The sequence below is a fragment of the Oncorhynchus mykiss genome, chromosome 11, assembly GCF_013265735.2.
Source record: "Oncorhynchus mykiss isolate Arlee chromosome 11, USDA_OmykA_1.1, whole genome shotgun sequence".
In the NCBI taxonomy this organism is placed as follows: Eukaryota; Metazoa; Chordata; class Actinopteri; order Salmoniformes; family Salmonidae; genus Oncorhynchus; species Oncorhynchus mykiss.
In genome coordinates this window covers 46,085,164-46,106,824 of record NC_048575.1, presented here as the reverse complement: position 1 = coordinate 46,106,824, position 21,661 = coordinate 46,085,164, and the positions used below count along the sequence as shown (strand labels likewise).

General features: G+C 42.7%; 1 protein-coding gene across 3 annotated transcripts; it reads left to right on the top strand.

Moving 5' to 3' along the window:
- The first annotated feature begins 1,016 nt into the window (after window positions 1–1,016).
- On the top strand, window positions 1,017–21,371 carry gal3st1a (galactose-3-O-sulfotransferase 1a). Of its 3 annotated transcripts, none has more exons than XM_021620982.2 (3): window positions 1,017–1,062; window positions 16,687–16,834; window positions 20,090–21,371. In XM_021620982.2, the coding sequence occupies exons 2-3, from the start codon at window positions 16,707–16,709 to the stop codon at window positions 21,243–21,245; spliced, it is 1,284 nt and encodes a 427-aa protein (XP_021476657.1). In that variant the 5' UTR covers window positions 1,017–1,062; window positions 16,687–16,706; the 3' UTR covers window positions 21,246–21,371. The 3 variants fall into 3 exon arrangements, with proteins under 3 accessions (XP_021476657.1, XP_021476658.1, XP_021476656.1); XM_021620983.2 differs by lacking the exon at window positions 1,017–1,062 and adding an exon at window positions 1,080–2,330 and having other exon boundaries at window positions 16,691–16,834; XM_021620981.2 differs by lacking the exon at window positions 1,017–1,062 and adding an exon at window positions 1,080–2,330.
- Window positions 21,372–21,661: the final 290 nt, after the last annotated feature.

Below are 21,661 nucleotides of genomic sequence, written 5' to 3'. Positions count from 1 at the left end.
TTGGGCCAACTCTGATACCAGAGATGTGGAATCTGATGCCGCCACATGAGGATCGTGGCGTGGAGGTTGCCATGGTTTCACTGTTCACTTTTCCACACGTGTGAACAGAGCTACCCATCCACCTTTGCTGCTGGAACTGTGATGTGAAAGCACCCCCTCCCTACTTACCAGCATGCCATATCTGCATTCCACACATGCCCGCCTAGTCCGAGTCTCAGCCTGGCACTCGCCAGGACGCACCCCGTTCAACAAAAGACTGAGTGTTGAGGGGGGAAGGGTTAGAGGCAGGGTGGGATGATCAGCGTGATCCCTATGCTTTCTCCTGGATTGAAAGGCTTTAGTGTGTGGAAAGTGAGGGACAGTGTCCACCTCCCTTTACTGTAATAGTCAGTGCTGTATGACAACATATTGTCACATCCCGCTTCCCAGAGTAAAATGGACTAATCAATCTTTGGCTTGTATGTCTGGATCATTCTCTATTGACACTGTGATACTGCCGTTAAATGGACAGTAGTGGTACCAAATACAGTTGTCCATATTCTCACGAGTCCAAAGAAGTCGGCAAATCTCCATTGAAAGTGCATTTTGGTCCAGGAGTAGGCTTAATCTGAGTCCGGTAACACGCCTTTATTATGAAACTGAAAATGCAGAATGAATCAAATCAGCTTTTTACGTAAGATCTCCTGCTGTTCCTCACAATTAGATTTACTAGGATCCCCATTAGCCGACGCCAATGGGCGACAGCTAGTTTTACTGGGATACCAAGACATTACAGACCAAAGACTACAGTTGACATACATTTAAAACATTCATTAACATGTCGTGTGTTTGCATCTATCAGTTACACACATATGTCAGTACATACACACAAGTACTGTAGGTCACGTGTGGGAGAGGTGTTGCTTTATTTGTTTTTTGAAACCAGGGTTTGCTTTTCACTGGCGCTTTATGAGGTGGAAGGGAGTCCCATGCACCCATGGCTCTGTATAATACTGGACATTTCCATTTCCTTGTTCTGGACCTGGGGACTGTGAAAAGACCACTGGTGTCATGTCTGGTGGGGTAAGTGCTTGTGTCAGTGCTGTGTGTAAGTTGACTATGTAAACAATTTGGAATTTCCAACAAATTAATGTTTCTTACAAAAACAGTCAGTCTTTCCTCATCTCTCAGCCAGGAGAGATTGGCATGCATAGTATTAATATTAGCCCTCCGAGTACAAGGAAGAGCAAGACATGCCGCTCTGTTCTGGGCCAGCTGCAGCTTAACTTGGTCTTTCCTATTAATGTATTACATATACCTTTTGATTCTTAAGTAATATAACTTACAAACTTAGTACAGAATCCATATATCATAACCCAAACAATGTATAGTTTCAACATATACATAAACTGTTGGTCCTTCAGTTGAGAACAGCAGAACATTTTTCAAGCCCATCCCTCAAGTTCAGCTGTTTAGTTGAAAAATGAATTGTGGCTATTGTTCTGTAATGTAACTGGGTTCACCACAAAACAAAGTGTACATGAAATGCAATACCCATGTCTTTTCAGTGTATTTATAACCTATTGTTCATGTTGTGCCCAAGAACATCCCTTAGCCGTGTGTATTACTGATAATCCATGGGTTCTCATGCCTTATTGCTTAATTCATACTTCATTATGTTATTAATCCTATTTTTCATTTTGTTTTCAAATGATCTATATGCACAGCTTGCTAAAGTAGTCTTTAGAACAATACGGTCGTGAAACAGAGCAGGCTTGATAAGTTGGCACAATCGTGGGCTTTGTGCTTTGGCTCTCTGCATGTTATTTTTAAACAATTTGCTAGCCCTCCTATCAGCTTGCATCTCAGACTTGAGTCCAGTGTCTGCTCTCAATAGCCTTCTGTATAAAGACAGAAAAGAGCCCTTCCCCTGTCCCTCTACCCCCTCACTCTCTCTCTCTCTCCCTCTCTCTTTCTCTATGTGCCTCTCTCTTTCACACACTGTGTCAAGTCCCCTGACAGGGAGCCTGATCACGTTGAGAGTTGAAAGTGGAGGAGGAGGGTGCCAGAGACATCAGGTTTGCATAATATACAGAGAGAGAGAGCACCTGCCAGGTGAATGGGCTTCTGAGCGTTGGGCTGTCATATGTAATGATAAGGAAAGTACTGGACCATGTGGTGGGGTTGTGACAGCATGTGCGATCCAACGGGAGCAGGAAAAAGGCACCAGTGGACCGGACAGCTCTTCTTATACTCACTGCTATACACTCTGAGGAGAAACAACCGTCCTAGGTTTCAACTTCAGTGGCATTTTTAATCTAACTGCAGTTGCTGGATTTATGCACAAAAGGGTAAGTGTTATTTTTCACAAAGAGAATCACAGATTTGTATATTGAAATGTATACTACAGACCGATTTATGGTTCTCAACAGTGATGTAAAGTACTTCAGTAAAAATACTACTTAGGTTGTTTTGGGGGGTATCTGTACTTTACTATTTACATTGTTGACAATTTTACTTTTACTCCACTACATTCAAAAATCAAATATGTACTTTTTATTCCAGTACATTTTTCCTGGCACCCAAAAGTACTCGTTTCATTTCAAATGCTCAAGCTGGACAGCAAAATGGTCCAATTCACACCTATCAATATAACGTGTTGTCATCTCTACTGCCTCTGATCAGGCAGACTCACTAAACACAAATACTGCATATGTAAAAAATTGTGCCATCTGGTTTGCTTAATATCAGGAATTTGATCTATAGCAGTATGACAATTGATTATTTTTTTCACAACTGTACATAAGTACTTTTTAAACCAGATACTTTTAGACTTTTACTCAAGTAGTATTTTACTGGGTGACTTTCACTTTTACTTGAATCATTTTCTATTAAAGTGTCTTTACTTTTACTCAAGTATGACAATTTAGTACTTTTTCCACCACTGGTTCTAAATACCTATTTTTTTTGTCTTATTCTTTAGAATCGGTATAATAGAATGATCATAATGTGCAACTAAAATATCTTATCTCAAGTTTGAGTTCTGAAATTTGGGTTGAAGAAAATTGTTTCAAATGATAGAGCAGCCAATATGGCCTGTTACAGAACTGATAATACTGTTACACTATACTCACTGGTTCTAGGGGGCCTAGGCTTGCCTAATTGTTCTGTAACCTGACTACCCAGCAAACATGGCCCTATTGGCCCCATTTGGGTATTTGGTGGGAAGGGTGGGCAGGGGCTTAGCATGGGCTTAACATGGGCTAGCCCACAACAACCCCATCAGCCCAACATGGGCTAGCCCTGCATGGGCTTTCCCCATACCAAGCCCACACCAGTACAACACAGGCTAGCGCAGTGGTTCCCAACCTTTTTCAGTTACTGTACCGCCAAGTACATTTTGCTCTGCCGATTAGTATCCTTGAAGACTAGCTGTCGCCATAGAGCCCCACAGTGGAGGTGTCATAATACCCATCAAAACGAGCAGTCAAACAGGGAAATGATTCCAAATGGTTTTCCACCATTCAATTTTCCCATTTTAGAAACACTTAAAGTACAGGCTTTGTTTTGTGTAGGCTTACCCTGGCATGACATTTTGATAACCATGTAAATCTCTTTCGGACAAGGTGACTTATATCAATATATTTGGCTCTATTTACTCTCATATTCAAAAATACTAATTAGCATCAAAGTAGGCATCAAATCACTGCAAGCTCCTGCACGTCATCTCTAACGGACACCTTCGCTAACAGGTATTGTGTCAATTTAAAACCTGCACAAGACATTTCACAGAATTGTCCATTTAAAGAAACGTAGCCAATTTATTAATTACTACATTTAGCGAACATTAGATAGTTAATCCAGAAATTCTTACCTAAACCTTGATGGATTCTGGGTTCTAACTCCTAAACTTGGAATAGGGTTAATTATCAGGTATCCTATTGAAATATTGAGTGCTTAGGTTTAGAGGGGCTACACCAGAAGTTAATGGTTATCTGTAGGAGGAAAGTATATGGTGGGGGCAATTAAGCTTGGAATGTACAGAGTGTAGGGAAAACGATCACATGGCAGGCATTGATAAAGGGAGAGAGTCATGGATTAGTGATGAAGGGGGTCGAGGGCAGGTCAGGTCACGTTAAGGGAGAAGGAACAGTTTTTAGCTTGCGTCACTTAATTTCCTGCCTAGTAACAGAGATGTAGTATTTGGAGAGAAGGAGGAGATTACACCTAAAATTGGGGTACATATACCACCGCTATTGTGAACATGTTTTTTTTTTCGGTTCAGCTGTTCGATCCTTTGGGGGACGATAAACTTGCTGTTAGCTTTTGTAGTGTCAGCCGAGTTCTTACTCTGATAATTAGAACCTAACAGCCTCGATTCGGCAATCTCGTCCAGGTCATCATGGCATTTGTAGTTTTTTACGATAGACAAATTAAGAGCTAATTAGCATTTGGGGGTAAAAAAAATCCTTTATGGGAAAATGAATGGTTGAAAATACGATTGGAACCATTTCCCTGTTTGACCGCTAGGTTTTATGGGTATTAAGACTCATACTATGGTACTCTATAGGCATCGGCAAACAGGGATCCTAATAAATCAAATCAAACCCTCTCGTGCATTTTAAGCCTACAGTCTCATGAGTCTGCTCAAGTACCCCCTGTGGAAAGGCCAAATACCGCCTGATTAGGAACTACTGGCCAAGCGGGAACCAGCCCAACATGGGCCAGGACCCCACCAAATCCAACAAGGGCCAGCCCACACCAAACCAAACAAGGGCAAGGGATAGCCCACACCAAGCCCAGTTACTTCATAATGTAGATGCGTGGACTCATTAGAATATTTGGGGGGCGTGGTTTGCAAATACCACAATTCATGTTGTTAAGTTTTTAAAAAATGCTGACAGAATACATTCAAACTAAATGAGGGTTTGGAACATTAAAGCCAATTATCTTGGAATAATCTTTTTTCAGATAGAACCTTATAGTTCTAAGTTCAGAAGATACAGTTGAAGTCGGAAGTTTACATACACCTTAGCCAAATACATTTAAACACAGTTTTTCACAAAACATTTTAAGAATGTAAAACGTCAGAATAATAGTAGAGAGAATTATTTATTTCAGCTTTTGTTTCTTTCATCACATTCCCAGTGGGTCAGAAGTTTACAAATACTCAATTAGTATTTGGTAGCATTGCCTTTAAATTGTTTAACTTGGGTCCAACATTTAGGGTAGCCTTCCACAAGCCTCCCACAATAAATTGGGTGAATTTTGGCCCATTCCTCCTGACAGAGCTAGTCTAACCAAGTCAGGTTTGTAGGCCTCTTTGCTCGCACATGCTTTTTCAGTTCTTCCCACAAATGTTCTATAGGTTTGAGAACAGGGCTTTGTGTTGGCCACTCCAATACCTTGACTTTGTTGTCCTTAAGCCATTTTGCCACAACTTTGGAAGTATGCTTGGGGTCATTGTCAATTTGGAAGACCCATTTGCAGCCAAGCTTTAACTTCCTGACTGAGGTCTTGAGATGTTGCTTCAATATATCCACATACTTTTCCATTCCTCATGATGCCATCTATTTTGTGAAGTGCACCAGTCCCTCCTGCAGCAAAGTACCCCCACAACATGATGCTGCCACCCCCGTGCTTCACTGTTGGGATGGTGTTCTTTGGCTCCCCCTTTTTCCTCCAAACATAACGGTCATTATGGCCAAACAGTTCAATTTTTGTTTCATCAGACCAGAGGACATTTCTCCTAATAGTACGATCTTTGTCCCCATGTGCAGTTGCAAACTGTAGTCTGGATTTTATATGGCGGTTTTGGAGCAGTGGCTTCTTCCTTGCCGAGTGGCCTTTCAGGTTATGTCGATATAGGACTTGTTCTACTGTAGATATAGATACTTTTGTACCTGTTTCCTCCAGCATTTTCACAAGGTCATTTGCTGTTGTTCTGGGATTGATTTGCACTTTTTGCACCAAAGTACATTCATCTCTAGGAGACAGAACACGTCTCCTTCCTGAGCGGTATGACAGCTGCGTGGTCCCATGGTGTTTATACTTGTGTACTATTGTTTGTAAAGATAAATGTGGTACCTTCAGGCGTTTGGAATTGCGCCCAAGGATGAACCAGACTTGTGGAGGTCTACAAAAAAAATTCTGAGGTCTTGGCTGATTTTGATTTTCCCATGATGTCAAGCAAAGAGGGACTGAGTTTGAAGGTAGGCCTTGAACTACAGCCACACCTCCAATTGACTCAAATTATGTCAATTGGCTTATCAGAAGGTTCTAAAGCCATGACATAATTTTCTGGAATTTTCTAAGCTGTTTAAAGGCACAGTCAACTTGGTGTATGTAAACTTCTGACCCCCTGGAATTGTGATACAGTGAATGATAAGTGAAATAATTTGTTTGTAAACAATTGTTGGAGTAATTACTTGTGTCATGCACAAAGCAGATGTCCTAACCAACTTGCCAAAACTATAGTTCATTAACAAGAAATTTGTGGAGTGGTTGTGACACGAACTGGCTCAAAGCCCGTAACAAAAGGGAGACAACTTGGAGATAAGGAGTAACAAAATACATATTTATTAAATACAGTAACTAAGTACAATATACAATGGTGTGTAATCAGTAGTGTAAGTGAGTGTTTTGCATGAATTAATGTGATAATGCAGGGTGTTGAAAGATGCTAAAGCAAACAACCAAGAAACACAACAAAATCCGTAAAGGTGTCTGCGTGGAGAGAGTCTCCCTCCATGAATGGGGAAGTGCTGTATTTATCCTGGGACACACCGGGCCCAGGTGTTTCCCATGTAGCGGACAACCCTCCCAACTCCGCCCACCAACACCCTAACAAGGAAAACAAGAGCAAAGAGAGAATACTGCAGACAGAGTGGGAGGGTCGTCACAGTTGAACGCGTTTTAATGACTCTAACCTAAGTGTATGTAAACTTCCGATTTCAACTATACTTTTGTGTAACTGTTACTGAGAGTGTCGTTCCAGTTTAAGTGTTCTGTTGTGAAGTCAGCAACATCTTTTAATTTAATCATCTTATTAAATTATGTACAAAACATTATGTACAACTGCTCTTTCCATTACATAGACTGACTAGGTGAATCTAGGTTAAAGCTATGATTTCTTATTGATGTCACTTGTTAAATCTACCTCAATCAGTGTAGATCAAGGGGAGGAGACAGGTTAAAGAATGATTTTTAAACCTTGAGACAATTCAGACATGGCCATTCAGAGGGTGAATTGGCCAAAAAAATATTTAAATGCCTTTGAACGGGGTAATGTAGTAGGTTCTGGGCACACCGATTTGTGTCAAGAACTGCAACGCTGATGGGTTTTTCACACCCAAAAGTTTGCAGTGTGTATAAAGAATGGACCACCACCCAAAGGACATCCAGCCAACTTAACACAACTGTGGGAAGCATTTTTTTTTATTTCACCTTTATTTAACCAGGTAGGCAAGTTGAGAACAAGTTCTCATTTACAACTGCGACCTGGCCAAGATAAAGCAAAGCAGTTCGACACATACAACGACACGGAGTTACACATGGAGTAAAACAAACATACAGTCAATAATACAGTATAAACAAGTCTATATTCGATGTGAGCAAATGAGGTGAGATAAGGGAGGTAAAGGCAAAAAAAAAGGCCATGGTGGCAAAGTAAATACAATATAGCAAGTAAAACACTGGAATGGTAGATTTGCAGTGGAAGAATGTGCAAAGTAGAAATAAAAATAATGGGGTGCAAAGGAGCAAAATAAATAAATAAATAAAATAAATACAGTAGGGAAAGAGGTAGATGTTTGGGCTAAATTATAGGTGGGCTATGTACAGGTGCAGTAATCTGTGAGCTGCTCTGGCAGTTGGTGCTTAAAGCTAGTGAGGGAGATAAGTGTTTCCAGTTTCAGAGATTTTTGTAGTTCGTTCCAGTCATTGGCAGCAGAGAACTGGAAGGAGAGGCGGCCAAAGAAAGAATTGGTTTTGGGGGTGACTAGAGAGATATACCTGCTGGAGCGCGTGCTACAGGTGGGTGATGCTATGGTGACCAGCGAGCTGAGATAAGGGGGGACTTTACCTAGCAGGGTCTTGTAGATGACATGGAGCCAGTGGGTTTGGCGACGAATATGAAACGAGGGCCAGCCAACGAGAGCGTACAGGTCGCAATGGTGGGTAGTATATGGGGCTTTGGTGCCAAAACGGATTGCACTGTGATAGACGGCATCCAATTTGTTGAGTAGGGTATTGGAGGCTATTTTGTAAATGACATCGCCGAAGTCGAGGATTGGTAGGATGGTCAGTTTTACAAGGGTATGTTTGGCAGCGTGAGTGAAGGTTGCTTTGTTGCGAAATACGAAGCCAATTCTAGATTTAACTTTGGATTGGAGATGTTTGATGTGGGTCTGGAAGGAGAGTTTACAGTCTAACCAGACACCTAGGTATTTGTAGTTGTCCACGTATTCTAAGTCAGAGCCGTCCAGAGTAGTGATGTTGGACAGGCGGGCAGGTGCAGGCAGCGATCGGTTGAAGAGCATGCATTTAGTTTTACTTGTATTTAAGAGCCATTGGAGGCCACAGAAGGAGAGTTGTATGGCATTGAAGGGCCAGAAGTATACAGAATGGTGTCGTCTGCGTAGAGGTGGATCAGAGACTCACCAGCAGCAAGAGCGACATCATTGATGTATACAGAGAAGAAAGTCGGTCCAAGAATTGAACCCTGTGGCACCCCCATAGAGACTGCCAGAGGTCCGGACAGCAGACCGTCCGATTTGACACACTGAACTCTATCAGAGAAGTAGTTGGTGAACCAGGCGAGGCAATCATTTGAGAAACCAAGGCTGTCGAGTCTGCCGATGAGGATGTGGTGATTGACAGAGTCGAAAGCCTTGGCCCGATCAATGAATACGGCTGCACAGTAATGTTTCTTATCGATGGCGGTTAAGATATCGTTTAGGACCTTGAGCGTGGCTGAGGTGCACCCATGACCAGCTCTGAAACCAGATTGCATAGTAGAGAAGGTATGGTGAGATTCTAAATGGTCGGTAATCTGTTTGTTGACTTGGCTTTCGAAGACCTTAGAAAGACAGGGTAGGATAGATATAGGTCTGTAGCAGTTTGGGTCAAGAGTGTCCCCCCCTTTGAAGAGGGGGATGACTGCAGCTGCTTTCCAAACTTTGGGAATCTCAGACGACACGAAAGAGAGGTTGAACAGGCTAGTAATAGGGGTGGCAACAATTTCGGCAGATACTTTTAGAAAGAAAGGGTCCAGATTGTCTAGCCCGGCTGATTTGTAGGGGTCCAGATTTTGAAGCTCTTTCAGAACATCAGCTGACTGGATTTGGGAGGAGAAATGGGGAAGGCTTGGGCGAGTTGCTGTGGGGGGTGACCGGGGTAGGAGTAGCCAGGTGGAAAGCATGGCCAGCCCTAGAAAAATGCTTATTGAAATTCTCAATTATTTGAGTCAACATGGGCCAGCATCCCTGTGTAAAGCTTTTGACACCTTGCAGAGTCCATGCCTTAACAATTTGAGGCTGTTCTGAGGGCAAAGGGAGTGGCTAAGTTCTTTCTTTCTTTTTACCCCTTTCGTGATATCCAATTGGTAGTTACAGTCTTGTCCCATCGCTGCAACTCCCGTATGGACTCGGGAGAAACACGACCCTGCTAAGCGAAACAGCTTTTTGACACACTGCTGGCTTAACCCGGAAACCAATGTGTTGGAGGAAATACCGTCCAACTGGAGACTGTGTCAGCGTGCATGCGCCCGGCCCACCACAGGAGTCTCTAGAGCACGATGGGACAAGGACATCCCGGCCGGCCAGACTCTCCCCTAACCCGGACAACGCTGGGCCAATTGTGCGCCGCCTCATTGGTCTCCCGGTTGCGGCCAGCTTCGGCACAGCCTGGGATCAATCCCGGATCTGTAGTGACGCCTCTAGCACTGCGATGCAGTGCCTTAGACCGCTGTGCCACTCGGGAGGCCCAACCTACACACAATGTCCCATAATGACAAAGCAAATACAGGTTTTTAGAAATGCTTGCAAATCTATAAAAAATATAAAACAAAAATACCTTATTTACATATGTATTCAGACCCTTTGCTATGAGACTCAAAATTGAGCTCAGTTGCATCCTGTTTCCATTGATCATACTTGCGATGTTTCTACAACTTGATTGGAGTCCACCTGTGGTAAATTCAATGGATTGGACATGATTTGGAAAGGCACACACCTGTCTATATATAGTCCCACAAGTTGACAATGCATGTCAGAGCAAAAACAACCTTCCAGCAGGACAACAACCCTAAGCACACAGCCAAGACAATGCAGGAGTGGCTTCGGGAAAAGTCTTTGAATGTTCTTGATTGGCTCAGCCAGAGCCTGGACTTGCACCCAATTGAACATCTCTGGAGAGACCTGAAAATAGCTGTGCAGCGATGCTCCCCATCCAACCTGACAGAGCTTGAGAGGATCTGCAGAGAAGAATGGGAGTAACTCCCCAGATACAGGTGTTCCAAGCTTGTAGCGTCATACCAATACTCAAGGCTGTAATCGCTGCCAAAGGTGCTTCAACAAATTCCAGGGCCAGCTCTGTCCTGACACCCATTGGTCGGCCAGCCCAAGTGGATTATTGTTTGTTGTACAAAAGGATGGCGAAAATACATATTTACAGTTGAAGTAGTAAGTTTACATACACTTAGGTTGGAGTCATTAAAACTCATTTTTCAACCACTCCACAAATTTCTGGATAACGAACTATAGTTTTGGCAAGACAGTTAGGACATCTACTTTGTGCATGACACAAGTCATTTTTCCAACAATTGTTTACTGACAGATTATGTCACTTATATTTGACTGTATCACAATTCCAGTGGGTCAGAAGTTTACATACACTAAGTTGACGGTGCCTTTAAACAGCTTGGAAAAACAATGTCATGGCTTTAGAAGCTTCTGATAGTCTAATTGACATCACTTGAGTCAATTGAAGGTATATTTGTTGATGTATTTCAAGACCTACCTTCAAACTCGGTGCTTCTTTGTATGACATCATGGGAAAATCCAAAGAAATCAACCAAGACCTCAGAGAAAAAATTGTAGACCTCCACAGGTCTGGTTCATCCATGGGAGCAATTTCCAATCGCCTGAAGGTACCACATTCATCTGTACAAACAATAGTACGCAAGTATAAACACCATGGGACCATGTAGCCGTCATACCACTCAGGAAGGAGATGCATTCTGTCTCCTAGAGATGAACGTACTTTGATGCGAAAAGTGCAAATCAATCCCAGAACAACAGCAAAGGACCTTGTGGAGATGCTGGAGGAAACAGGTACAAAAGTATCTATATCCACAGTAAAACGAGTCCTATATCGACATAACCTGAAAGGCCGCTCAGCAAGGAAGAAGCCACTGCTCCAAAACCGCCATAAAAAGCCAGACTACGGTTTGCAACTGCACATGGGGACAAACGTCATACTTTTTGGAGAAATGTCCTCTGGTCTGATGAAACAAAAATAGAACTGTTTGGCCATAATGTTTGGAGGTAAAGTGGGATGCTTGCAAGCCGAAGAACACCATCCCAACCATGAAGCACGGGAGTGGCACCATTATGTTATGGGGGTACTTTGCTGCAGGAGGGACTGGTGCACTTCACAAAATAGATGGCATCATGAGGAATGAAAAAGTATGTGGATATATTGAAGCAACATCTCAAGACCTCAGTCAGGAAGTTAAAGCTTGGTCGCAAATGGGTCTTCCAAATTGACAATGACCCCAAGCATACTTCCAAAGTGGTTGCAAAATGGCTTAAGGACAACAAAGTCAAGGTATTGGAGTGGTCATCACAAAGCCCTGACCTCAATCCCATAGAAAATTTGTGAGCAGAACTGAAAAAGTGTGTGCGTGCAAGGAGGCCTACAAATCTGACTCAGCTACACCAGCTCTGTCAGGAGCAATGGGCCAAAATTCACCCAACTTATTGTGGGAAGCTTGTGGAAGGCTAACTGAAATGTTTGACCCAAGTTCAACAATTTCAAGGCAATGCTACCAAATACTAATTGAGTGTATGTAAACTTCTGACCCACTGGGAATGTGATGAAAGAAATAAAAGCTGAAATAAATCTTTATCTCTACTATTATTCTGACATTTCACATTATTAAAATAAAGTGGTGATCCTAACTGACCTAAGTCAGGAAATTTTTTACTAGGATTAAATGTCAGGACTTGTGAAAAACTCAGTTTAAATGTATTTGGCTAAGGTGTATGTAAACTTCTGACTACAACTGTACATTGTGGAAACTGAAGAATTTAACTAAAAAAACAAAAACTGTCACGCCGAGAGGCTCTATAGCCACCTCTCTCTCAAGGATTGACTAATTTGGGCATTGGCAATGATTGTGATGGTGTGCATAGCAACTTAGCCCTCACATTGAATGTTTTCCTGAATGTCTCTGTTTGGGGTTCATTGCCATGAATGTTTTCATGCACAGTATGTCAATATGTGCTTAGGTGACTGAAGATTATGATATCATTAGATAATGGATACATTACTGCTTATACGATTTGTGGAGAGAGTGACTTTTACCATTGCCCTTCACCATACAATTCCATTTGAATGGGGTTGTAGACAAACAGAACGTATTCACACTCCTTTTTCCACATGCTGTTATTACAAAGTGGGATTGGATGTCATTGTCATTGTTTGTCAACCATCTGCACAAAATACTCTGTAATGTCAAAGTGGAAGAAAAATGTGAACATTTGTTTTTTGTTTAAATCATGAAAAATAAAACACTAATATGTCCTGATTAGATATCTTGATTAGATATCTTGATTAGGTAAGTACTCAACCCCCTGAGTCAATACAGCGATTACAGGTGTGAGACTTTCTGGGTAAGTCTCTAAGAGCTTTCCACGCCTGGATTTTGCAAACATTTGCCAATTATTATCCTGTAAAACTCCCCAGTCCTTAACGATTACAAGCATACCCATAGCATGATGCAGCCACCACTATGCTTGAAGATATGGAGAGTGGTACTCAGTAATGTGCTGCATTGGATTTGACCCAAACATAACACTTTGTATTCAGGACGAAAAGGTAATTGCTTTGCCACATTTCGTTCTGTATTACTGTATTTCTGTATTGTGCCTTGTTGCAAACAGGAAGCATGTTTTGGAATATTTTTCTTCTGTACAGTCTTACTTCCTTTCACTCTGTCAATTAGGTTAGTATTGTGGAGTAACTACAATGTTGTTGATCCATCTTCAGTTTTCTCCTATCACAGCCATTAAACTCTGTAACTGTTTTAAAGTCATCGTTGGACTCATGGTGAAATCCCTGAGCGGTTTCCTTCCTCTCCGGCAACTGAGTTAGGAAGGATGTCTGTATCTTTGTAGTGACTGGGTGTATTGATACACCAGCCAAAGTGTAATTAATAACTGCACCATGCTCAAAGGGATATTCAATGTCTGCTTTTTTTTCTCCCATCTACCAATAGGTGTCCTTCTTTGCGAGGTATTGGAAAACCTCCCTGTTTGAAATTCACTGCTAAACTGAGGGACCTTAAATATAATTGTATGTGTGGGGTACAGAGACGAGTTACTCATAAAAAATCATGTTAAACACTATTATTGCCCACAGAGTCCATGCAACTTATTATGTGATTTGGTAAGCAAATTTTCACTCCTGAATTTATTTAGGCTTGTCATAACAAATGATTGAGTACTTATTGACTCAAGACATTTCAGCTTTTCATTTTTAAATAATTAGTATACATTCCGACTTTGACATTATGGGGTATTGTGTGTAGGCCAGTTACAAAAACATCTCAATTGAATCCATTTTAAATTCAGGCTGTAACACAACATAATGTAGAAAAAGTCAAGGGGTGTGAATACTTTCTCAAGTCACTGTTACTTCTTAGCTCCTACCCATATCAGACAATACTTGGTAGATACAATATACCACATGTAACATTACGCAATAACAGACACCTGCCCAACAAAGGTGTGCATCCTTCCCAGAGCCAGAGTAAGAGCTCAGCCTAACGAAGCACACATCTACAGTGCCTTGCGAAAGTATTCGGCCCCCTTGAACTTTGCGACCTTTTGCCACATTTCAGGCTTCAAACATAAAGATATAAAACTATTTTTTTGTGAAGAATCAACAACAAGTGGGACACAATCATGAAGTGGAACGACATTTATTGGATATTTCAAACTTTTTTAACAAATCAAAAACTGAAAAATTGGGCGTGCAAAATGATTCAGCCCCCTTAAGTTAATACTTTGTAGCGCCACCTTTTGCTGCGATTACAGCTGTAAGTCGCTTGGGGTATGTCTCTATCAGTTTTGCACATCGAGAGACTGAATTTTTTTTCCCATTCCTCCTTGCAAAACAGCTCGAGCTCAGTGAGGTTGGATGGAGAGCATTTGTGAACAGCAGTTTTCAGTTCTTTCCACAAGATTCTCGATTGGATTCAGGTCTGGACTTTGACTTGGCCATTCTAACACCTGGATATGTTTATTTTTTAACCATTCCATTGTAGATTTTGCTTTATGTTTTGGATCATTGTCTTGTTGGAAGACAAATCTCCGTCCCAGTCTCAGGTCTTTTGCAGACTCCATCAGGTTTTCTTCCAGAATGGTCCTGTATTTGGCTCCATCCATCTTCCCATCAATTGTAACCATCTTCCCTGTCCCTGCTGAAAAAAAGCAGGCCCAAACCATGATGCTGCCACCACCATGTTTGACAGTGGGGATGGTGTGTTCAGCTGTATTGCTTTTACGCCAAACATAACGTTTTGCATTGTTGCCAAAAAGTTCAATTTTGGTTTCATCTGACCAGAGCACCTTCTTCCACATGTTTGGTGTGTCTCCCAGGTGGCTTGTGGCAAACTTTAAACAACACTTTTTATGTATATCTTTAAGAAATGGCTTTCTTCTTGCCACTCTTCCATAAAGGCCAGATTTGTGCAATATACGACTGACTGATTGTTGTCCTATGGACAGAGTCTCCCACCTCAGCTGTAGATCTCTGCAGTTCATCCAGAGTGATCATGGGCCTCTTGGCTGCATCTCTGATCAGTCTTCTCCTTGTATGAGCTGAAAGTTTAGAGGGACGGCCAGGTCTTGGTAAATTTGCAGTGGTCTGATACTCCTTCCATTTCAATATTATCGCTTGCACAGTGCTCCTTGGGATGTTTAAAGCTTGGGAAATATTTTTGTATCCAAATCCGGCTTTAAACTTCTTCACAACAGCATCTCGGACCTGCCTGGTGTGTTCCTTGTTCTTCATGATGCTCTCTGCGCTTTTAACGGACCTCTGAGACTATCACAGTGCAGGTGCATTTATACGGAGACTTGATTACACACAGGTGGATTGTATTTATCATCATTAGTCATTTAGGTCAACATTGGATCATTCAGAGATCCTCACTGAACTTCTGGAGAGAGTTTGCTGCACTGAAAGTAAAGGGGCTGAATAATTTTGCACGCCCAATTTTTCCGTTTTTGATTTGTTAAAAAAGTTTGAAATATCCAATAAATGTCGTTCCACTTCACGATTGTGTCCCACTTGTTGTTGATTCTTCACAAAAAAATACAGTTTTATATCTTTATGTTTGAAGCCTGAAATGTGGCAAAAGGTCGCAAAGTTCAAGGGGGCCGAATACTTTCGCAAGGCACTGTATACCAAGGTCCATTGGCAGGTTAAACAGCTCCATGAAAAGATCCCTGATTCAGGGGGACGAGCGCTTAAATGTCTCCCATATATCCCAGTGCCTGGGCTGACTCTTAGGGAAGGCAGAATGCCCCCTCACATGCCTCTATAATGGTCCCGTCATGGAACTCCCAGACAAAGGAGCAGAAGACATAGCCCCATTTTCAACTCCATCACTGAGTGACCAGCAGCCACAGAACGTTTTCTTTTCCACCAAAAAAACAACCATGTATCACACAAATGTCTGCAAAATGGTGATGGTGATTCTAGCTGATGTTAGACCTAATTGTTCACGGAAGATTTCAGTATTGAGGAAACGTCAAACTTCAACAAAGCCGTGGGAGCTTTCTGTCAAATAAAGAGCATTTTGATACAGATTTGGTTTGTCTTTAGTATAGTTGCTCGAGCATGCTCTAGGTTGCAACTGGGTGACCCACGTCACGTACTTAATGCTGGCAGTTTGTTCTGGGTCACTGTGCAGTCCGATCTGATTTCAGGCTGCAGGTTGAATGGCTGCAGATCCGTACTGGATCACTTTCCAGCCCTGTGCATTATTCATCTAAGGGACAGATGACACAGAACCACAGGGTATATCAGTCCGTGCTGTTGTGTGGCTACACCGTGCCTGTGGTCAGAGTAAAGGTGTAGCTGCAGCACTTTCAAAAGCATGCAGGTACAACGCTTTATAATTGGAAGAATAGGTGTGATCCCTCACAATGTCTTACAATAAGACTTTTACAATGTTAAGCCTGTCTTATGTATCAGAATGTCAACTTAAATGAGGATAAATTCTTGAGTACAGCTTTGATGATTTGGTGCTGGGACATGTTTCTTCTTTGGACAATTCCCCATTGCACCTTTTTCAAGGAATTGCATGAAGGATGCAGTGTGTGTTCAAATGATCAATCAATCTACATTTCTTGCCATTCGCAGCCTATTGTTTTGGTACACTGTGGATAAACTTACACTGCTTTTTTGTTTCAGATAGCCCTCAATTTGGGACCATGGTTGTCAAACAGGGGAGGCAATGGAGGTCGATGTGCAAAGGCCTTGTCCTGGGTACCCTACTTACCAGCTGTATGATCCTGCTCTACTGCCTTTCTGCTCCACAGGTCCACTTCAACCTGCCCGAGTAAGCCCCTTTTAGACACTTTTTACCCGGGGAAGTTGTTGGGCATCCTTTGCAGTAAATATTGCATCAACAACATTCAGTAGCAATATACAGTGCCTTGCGAAAGTATTCGGCCCCCTTGAACTTTGCGACCTTTTGCCACATTTCAGGCTTCAAACATAAAGATATAAAACTGTATTTTTTTGTGAAGAATCAACAACAAGTGGTACACAATCATGAAGTGGAACGACATTTATTGGATATTTCAAACTTTTTTAACAAATCAAAAACTGAAAAATTGGGCGTGCAAAATTATTCAGCCCCTTTACTTTCAGTGCAGCAAACTCTCTCCAGAAGTTCAGTGAGGATCTCTGAATGATCCAATGTTGACCTAAATTACTAATGATGATAAATACAATCCACCTGTGTGTAATCAAGTCTCCGTATAAATGCACCTGCACTGTGATAGTCTCAGAGGTCCGTTAAAAGCACAGAGAGCATCATGAAGAACAAGGAACACACCAGGCAGGTCCGAGATACTGTTGTGAAGAAGTTTAAAGCCGGATTTGGATACAAAAAGATTTCCCAAGCTTTAAACATCCCAAGGAACACTGTGCAAGCGATAATATTGAAATGGAAGGAGTATCAGACCACTGCAAATCTACCAAGACCTGGCTGTCCCTCTAAACTTTCAGCTCATACAAGGAGAAGACTGATCAGAGATGCAGCCAAGAGGCCCATGATCACTCTGGATGAACTGCAGAGATCTACAGCTGAGGTGGGAGACTCTGTCCATAGGACAACAATCAGTCGTATATTGCACAAATCTGGCCTTTATGGAAGAGTGGCAAGAAGAAAGCCATTTCTTAAAGATATCCATAAAAAGTGTCGTTTAAAGTTTGCCACAAGCCACCTGGGAGACACACCAAACATGTGGAAGAAGGTGCTCTGGTCAGATGAAACCAAAATTGAACTTTTTGGCAACAATGCAAAACGTTATGTTTGGCATAAAAGCAACACAGCTGAACACACCATCCCCACTGTCAAACATGGAGGTGGCAGCATCATGGTTTGGGCCTGCTTTTCTTCAGCAGGGACAGGGAAGATGGTTAAAATTGATGGGAAGATGGATGGAGCCAAATACAGGACCATTCTGGAAGAAAACCTGATGGAGTCTGCAAAAGACCTGAGACTGGGACGGAGATTTGTCTTCCAACAAGACAATGATCCAAAACATAAAGCAAAATCTACAATGGAATGGTTGAAAAATAAACATATCCAGGTGTTAGAATGGCCAAGTCAAAGTCCAGACCTGAATCCAATCGAGAATATGTGGAAAGAACTGAAAACTGCTGTTCACAAATGCTCTCCATCCAACCTCACTGAGCTCGAGCTGTTTTGCAAGGAGGAATGGGAAAAAATTTCAGTCTCTCGATGTGCAAAACTGATAGAGACATACCCCAAGCGACTTACAGTTGTAATCGCAGCAAAAGGTGGCGCTACAAAGTATTAACTTAAGGGGGCTGAATCATTTTGCACGCCCAATTTTTCAGTTTTTGATTTGTTAAAAAAGTTTGAAATATCCAATAAATGTCGTTCCAATTCATGATTGTGTCCCACTTGTTGTTGATTCTTCACAAAAAAATACAGTTTTATATCTTTATGTTTGAAGCCTGAAATGTGGCAAAAGGTTGCAAAGTTCAAGGGGGGCGAATACTTTCGCAAGGCACTGTATATGGTATACAGATGATACAGATTGCTTTATTTGCCACATGAATGGTGGTAATAGGCTACTATGAGAGGCAAAATGAGTTTTGGGTCCTCTATGTCATTGCATAATGGTAAATCAGATCATATTTGTGATTTGATGTGTTGTGTTGTACACTACCTGTCAAAAGTTTGGGCACACCTACTCGTTCAAGGGTTTTTCTTTATTTTGACTATTTTCTACATTGTAGAATAATAGTGAAGACATCAAAACTACGAAATAACACATATGGAATCATGTAGTAACCAAAAAAGAGTTAAACAAAGCTAAATATGTTTTATATTTGAGCGTCTTCAAATTAGCCAACCTTGTTGTGATGACAGCTTTGCACACTCTTGGCATTCTCTCAACCAGCTATTCTGAGCACTTGTTGGCTGCTTTTCCTTAACTCTGCGGTCCAACATATCCCAAACCATCTCAATTGGGTTGAGGTTGGGTGATTGTGGAGGCCAGGTCATTTGATGCAGCACTCCAACATTCTCCTTCTTGGTAAAATAGCACTTACACAGCTTGGAGGCGTGTTTTGAGTCAGTGTACTGCTAAAAAACAAATGATAGTCCCACTAAGCGCAAACCAGATTGGATGGCGTATAGCTTCAGAATGCTGTGGTAGCCATGCTGGTTATGTGTGCCTTGAATTTTAAATAAATCACTGACAGTGTCACCAGCTAAGCACACCCACACCATCACACCTCCTCCTCCATGCTTCACGGTGGGAACCACACATGCAGAGATAATCCGTTCACCTACTCTGCGTCTCACAAAGACACGGCGGTTGGAACCAAAAATCTAAAATTTGGACTCATCAGACCAAAGGACAGATTTCCACCGGTCTAATGTCCATTGCTTGTGTTTCTTGGCCCAAGCAAGTCTCTCCTTATTATTTGTGTCCTTTAGTAGTTATGTCTTTGTAGCAATTTGACCATGAAGGCCTAATTCATGCTCTCTCCTCTGAGTGTTGAGATGTGTCACGAACTCTGTGAAGCATTTATTATAATGAACTTATCCTTAAAGTCTTAAAGTAATGATGAACTGTTGTTTTTCTTTGCTTATTTGAGCTGTTCTTGCCAAAATATGGACTTGGTATTTTACTAAATAGGGCTATCTTCTGTATACCACCCTTACCTTGTCACAACACAGCTGATTGGCTCAAACGCATTAAGTCAGAAAGAAATTCCACAAATTAAGTTTTTACAAGTCACACCTGTTAATTGAAATGCCTTCCAGGTGAGTTCCACATGAAGCTGGTTGAGAGAATGCCAAGAGTGTGCAAAGCTGTCATCAAGGCAAAGGGTGTCTATTTGAAGAATCGCAAATATAAAATATATTTAGATTTGTTTAACACTTTTTTGGTTACTACATGATTCCATATGTGTTATTTCATAGTTTTGATGTCTTCACTATTATTCTACAATGTAGAAAATAGAAAAAAATAAAGAAAAACCCTTGAATGAGTAGATGTGTCCAAACTTTTGACTGTTACTGTATGTGTACGCTTGCTCTCCATAGGGTGCCAGTGCCTTACTCCTGCGCTCATCGGCCGGCTCAAGCTCACGCCTCACCACTCAGAAATGGCTCCCAGTATGCCACGGGACAGACGGGCCTCTGCACTCCCAAAGTGGATGTCATGTTCATGAAGACCCACAAGACGGCCAGCAGCACGCTCCTCAACATCCTCTTCCGCTTCGGAGAAAAGCACAGGCTCAAGTTTGCCTTTCCAGACAGCCGTAACGACTTCTTCTACCCATCCTCATTCCAACGCTCCCAGGTCAAGGACTACAGGCCTGGCATGTGCTTCAATATCATATGCAACCACATGCGCTTCAATGCACCGGAGGTGGCCAAGGTGCTCCCCACAGACACCTCCTACATCACCGTCCTCAGAGACCCGGCTGAGCTCTTTGAATCCTCCTTCCACTACTTTGGCCGCCTGGTGCCCATGACCTGGAAAATACCAGGCAAGGACAAGGTGGGGGAGTTCCTGCGTGACCCCCGCCACTACTTTGACCCTGATGGCTTCAACTCCTTCTACCTCAAGAATCTTCTGTTCTTCGACTTCGGGCAGGACAACACTCTGGAGCTGGGCGACCCGAGGGTGGAGGAAGGCATCCGGGCCATCGCAGGCTGCTTCCAGCTGGTCATGCTGGTGGAGCACTTTGAGGAGTCCCTCATCCTGCTCATGGACGCCCTCTGTTGGGAGATGGACGACCTGCTCTTCTTCAAGCTCAACGCCCGGAAGGGCTCCACCGTGTCCAAACTGACCCCAGAGTTGAGGGCCAAGGCCCTGGAGTGGAACGCCGTGGACTGGAGGCTTTACCAACACTTCAATGCCACCTTTTGGAGGAAGGTGGAGGCATACGGGCACCAGCGGATGGCTGACGACGTGGCGGAGCTCCGGAGGAGGAATGCAGAGATGGCGGCCGTCTGTATTGAGGGAGGGCATGCTGTGGATGCAGATAACATCCAGGAGACAGTCATGCAGCCCTGGCAGCCCATCGGGGAGAAGTCCATCATGGGCTACAACCTGAAAAAGAACGTGGACAAGGCCCACCTCAAGCTGTGCCGTAAGATGCTCACACCCGAGCTGCAATACCTGACAGAGCTGGGGGTCAACCTGTGGATCACTAAGCTGTGGGGACATGTGAGAGACATGATCAACTGGTGACAAGCGGGTGACTGAAGGGTGATTTGAGAGAGAGAGAGAGAGAGAGAGAGAGAGGCATATGTGGCCTGAGAGAGAGAGACAGAGGCATATCCGTGGCGAGAGAGAGAGAGAGAGAGAGAGAGAGAGAGAGAGGCATATCCGTGGCCTGAGAGAGAGAGAGAGAGAGAGAGGCATATCCGTGGCCTGAGAGAGAGAGAGAGAGAGAGAGAGAGAGAGAGAGAGGCATATCCGTGGCCTGAGAGAGAGAGAGAGTGAGAGAGAGAGGGAGAGAGAGAGAGAGAGAGAGAGAGAGAGAGAGAGAGAGAGAGAGAGAGAGAGAGAGGCATATCCGTGGCCTGAGAGAGAGAGAGAGTGAGAGAGAGAGGGAGAGAGAGAGAGAGAGAGAGAGAGTGAGAGAGAGGCATATCCGTGGCCTG

Coding starts and splice junctions, on each gene's coding strand:
- gal3st1a (XM_021620982.2), top strand. CDS start 16,707: ATGGTTGTCAAACAGGGGAGGCAATGGAGGTCGATGTGCAAAGGCCTT. Junction 16,835..20,089: donor GTCCACTTCAACCTGCCCGA/GTAAGCCCCTTT, acceptor TGCTCTCCATAG/GGTGCCAGTGCCTTACTCCT.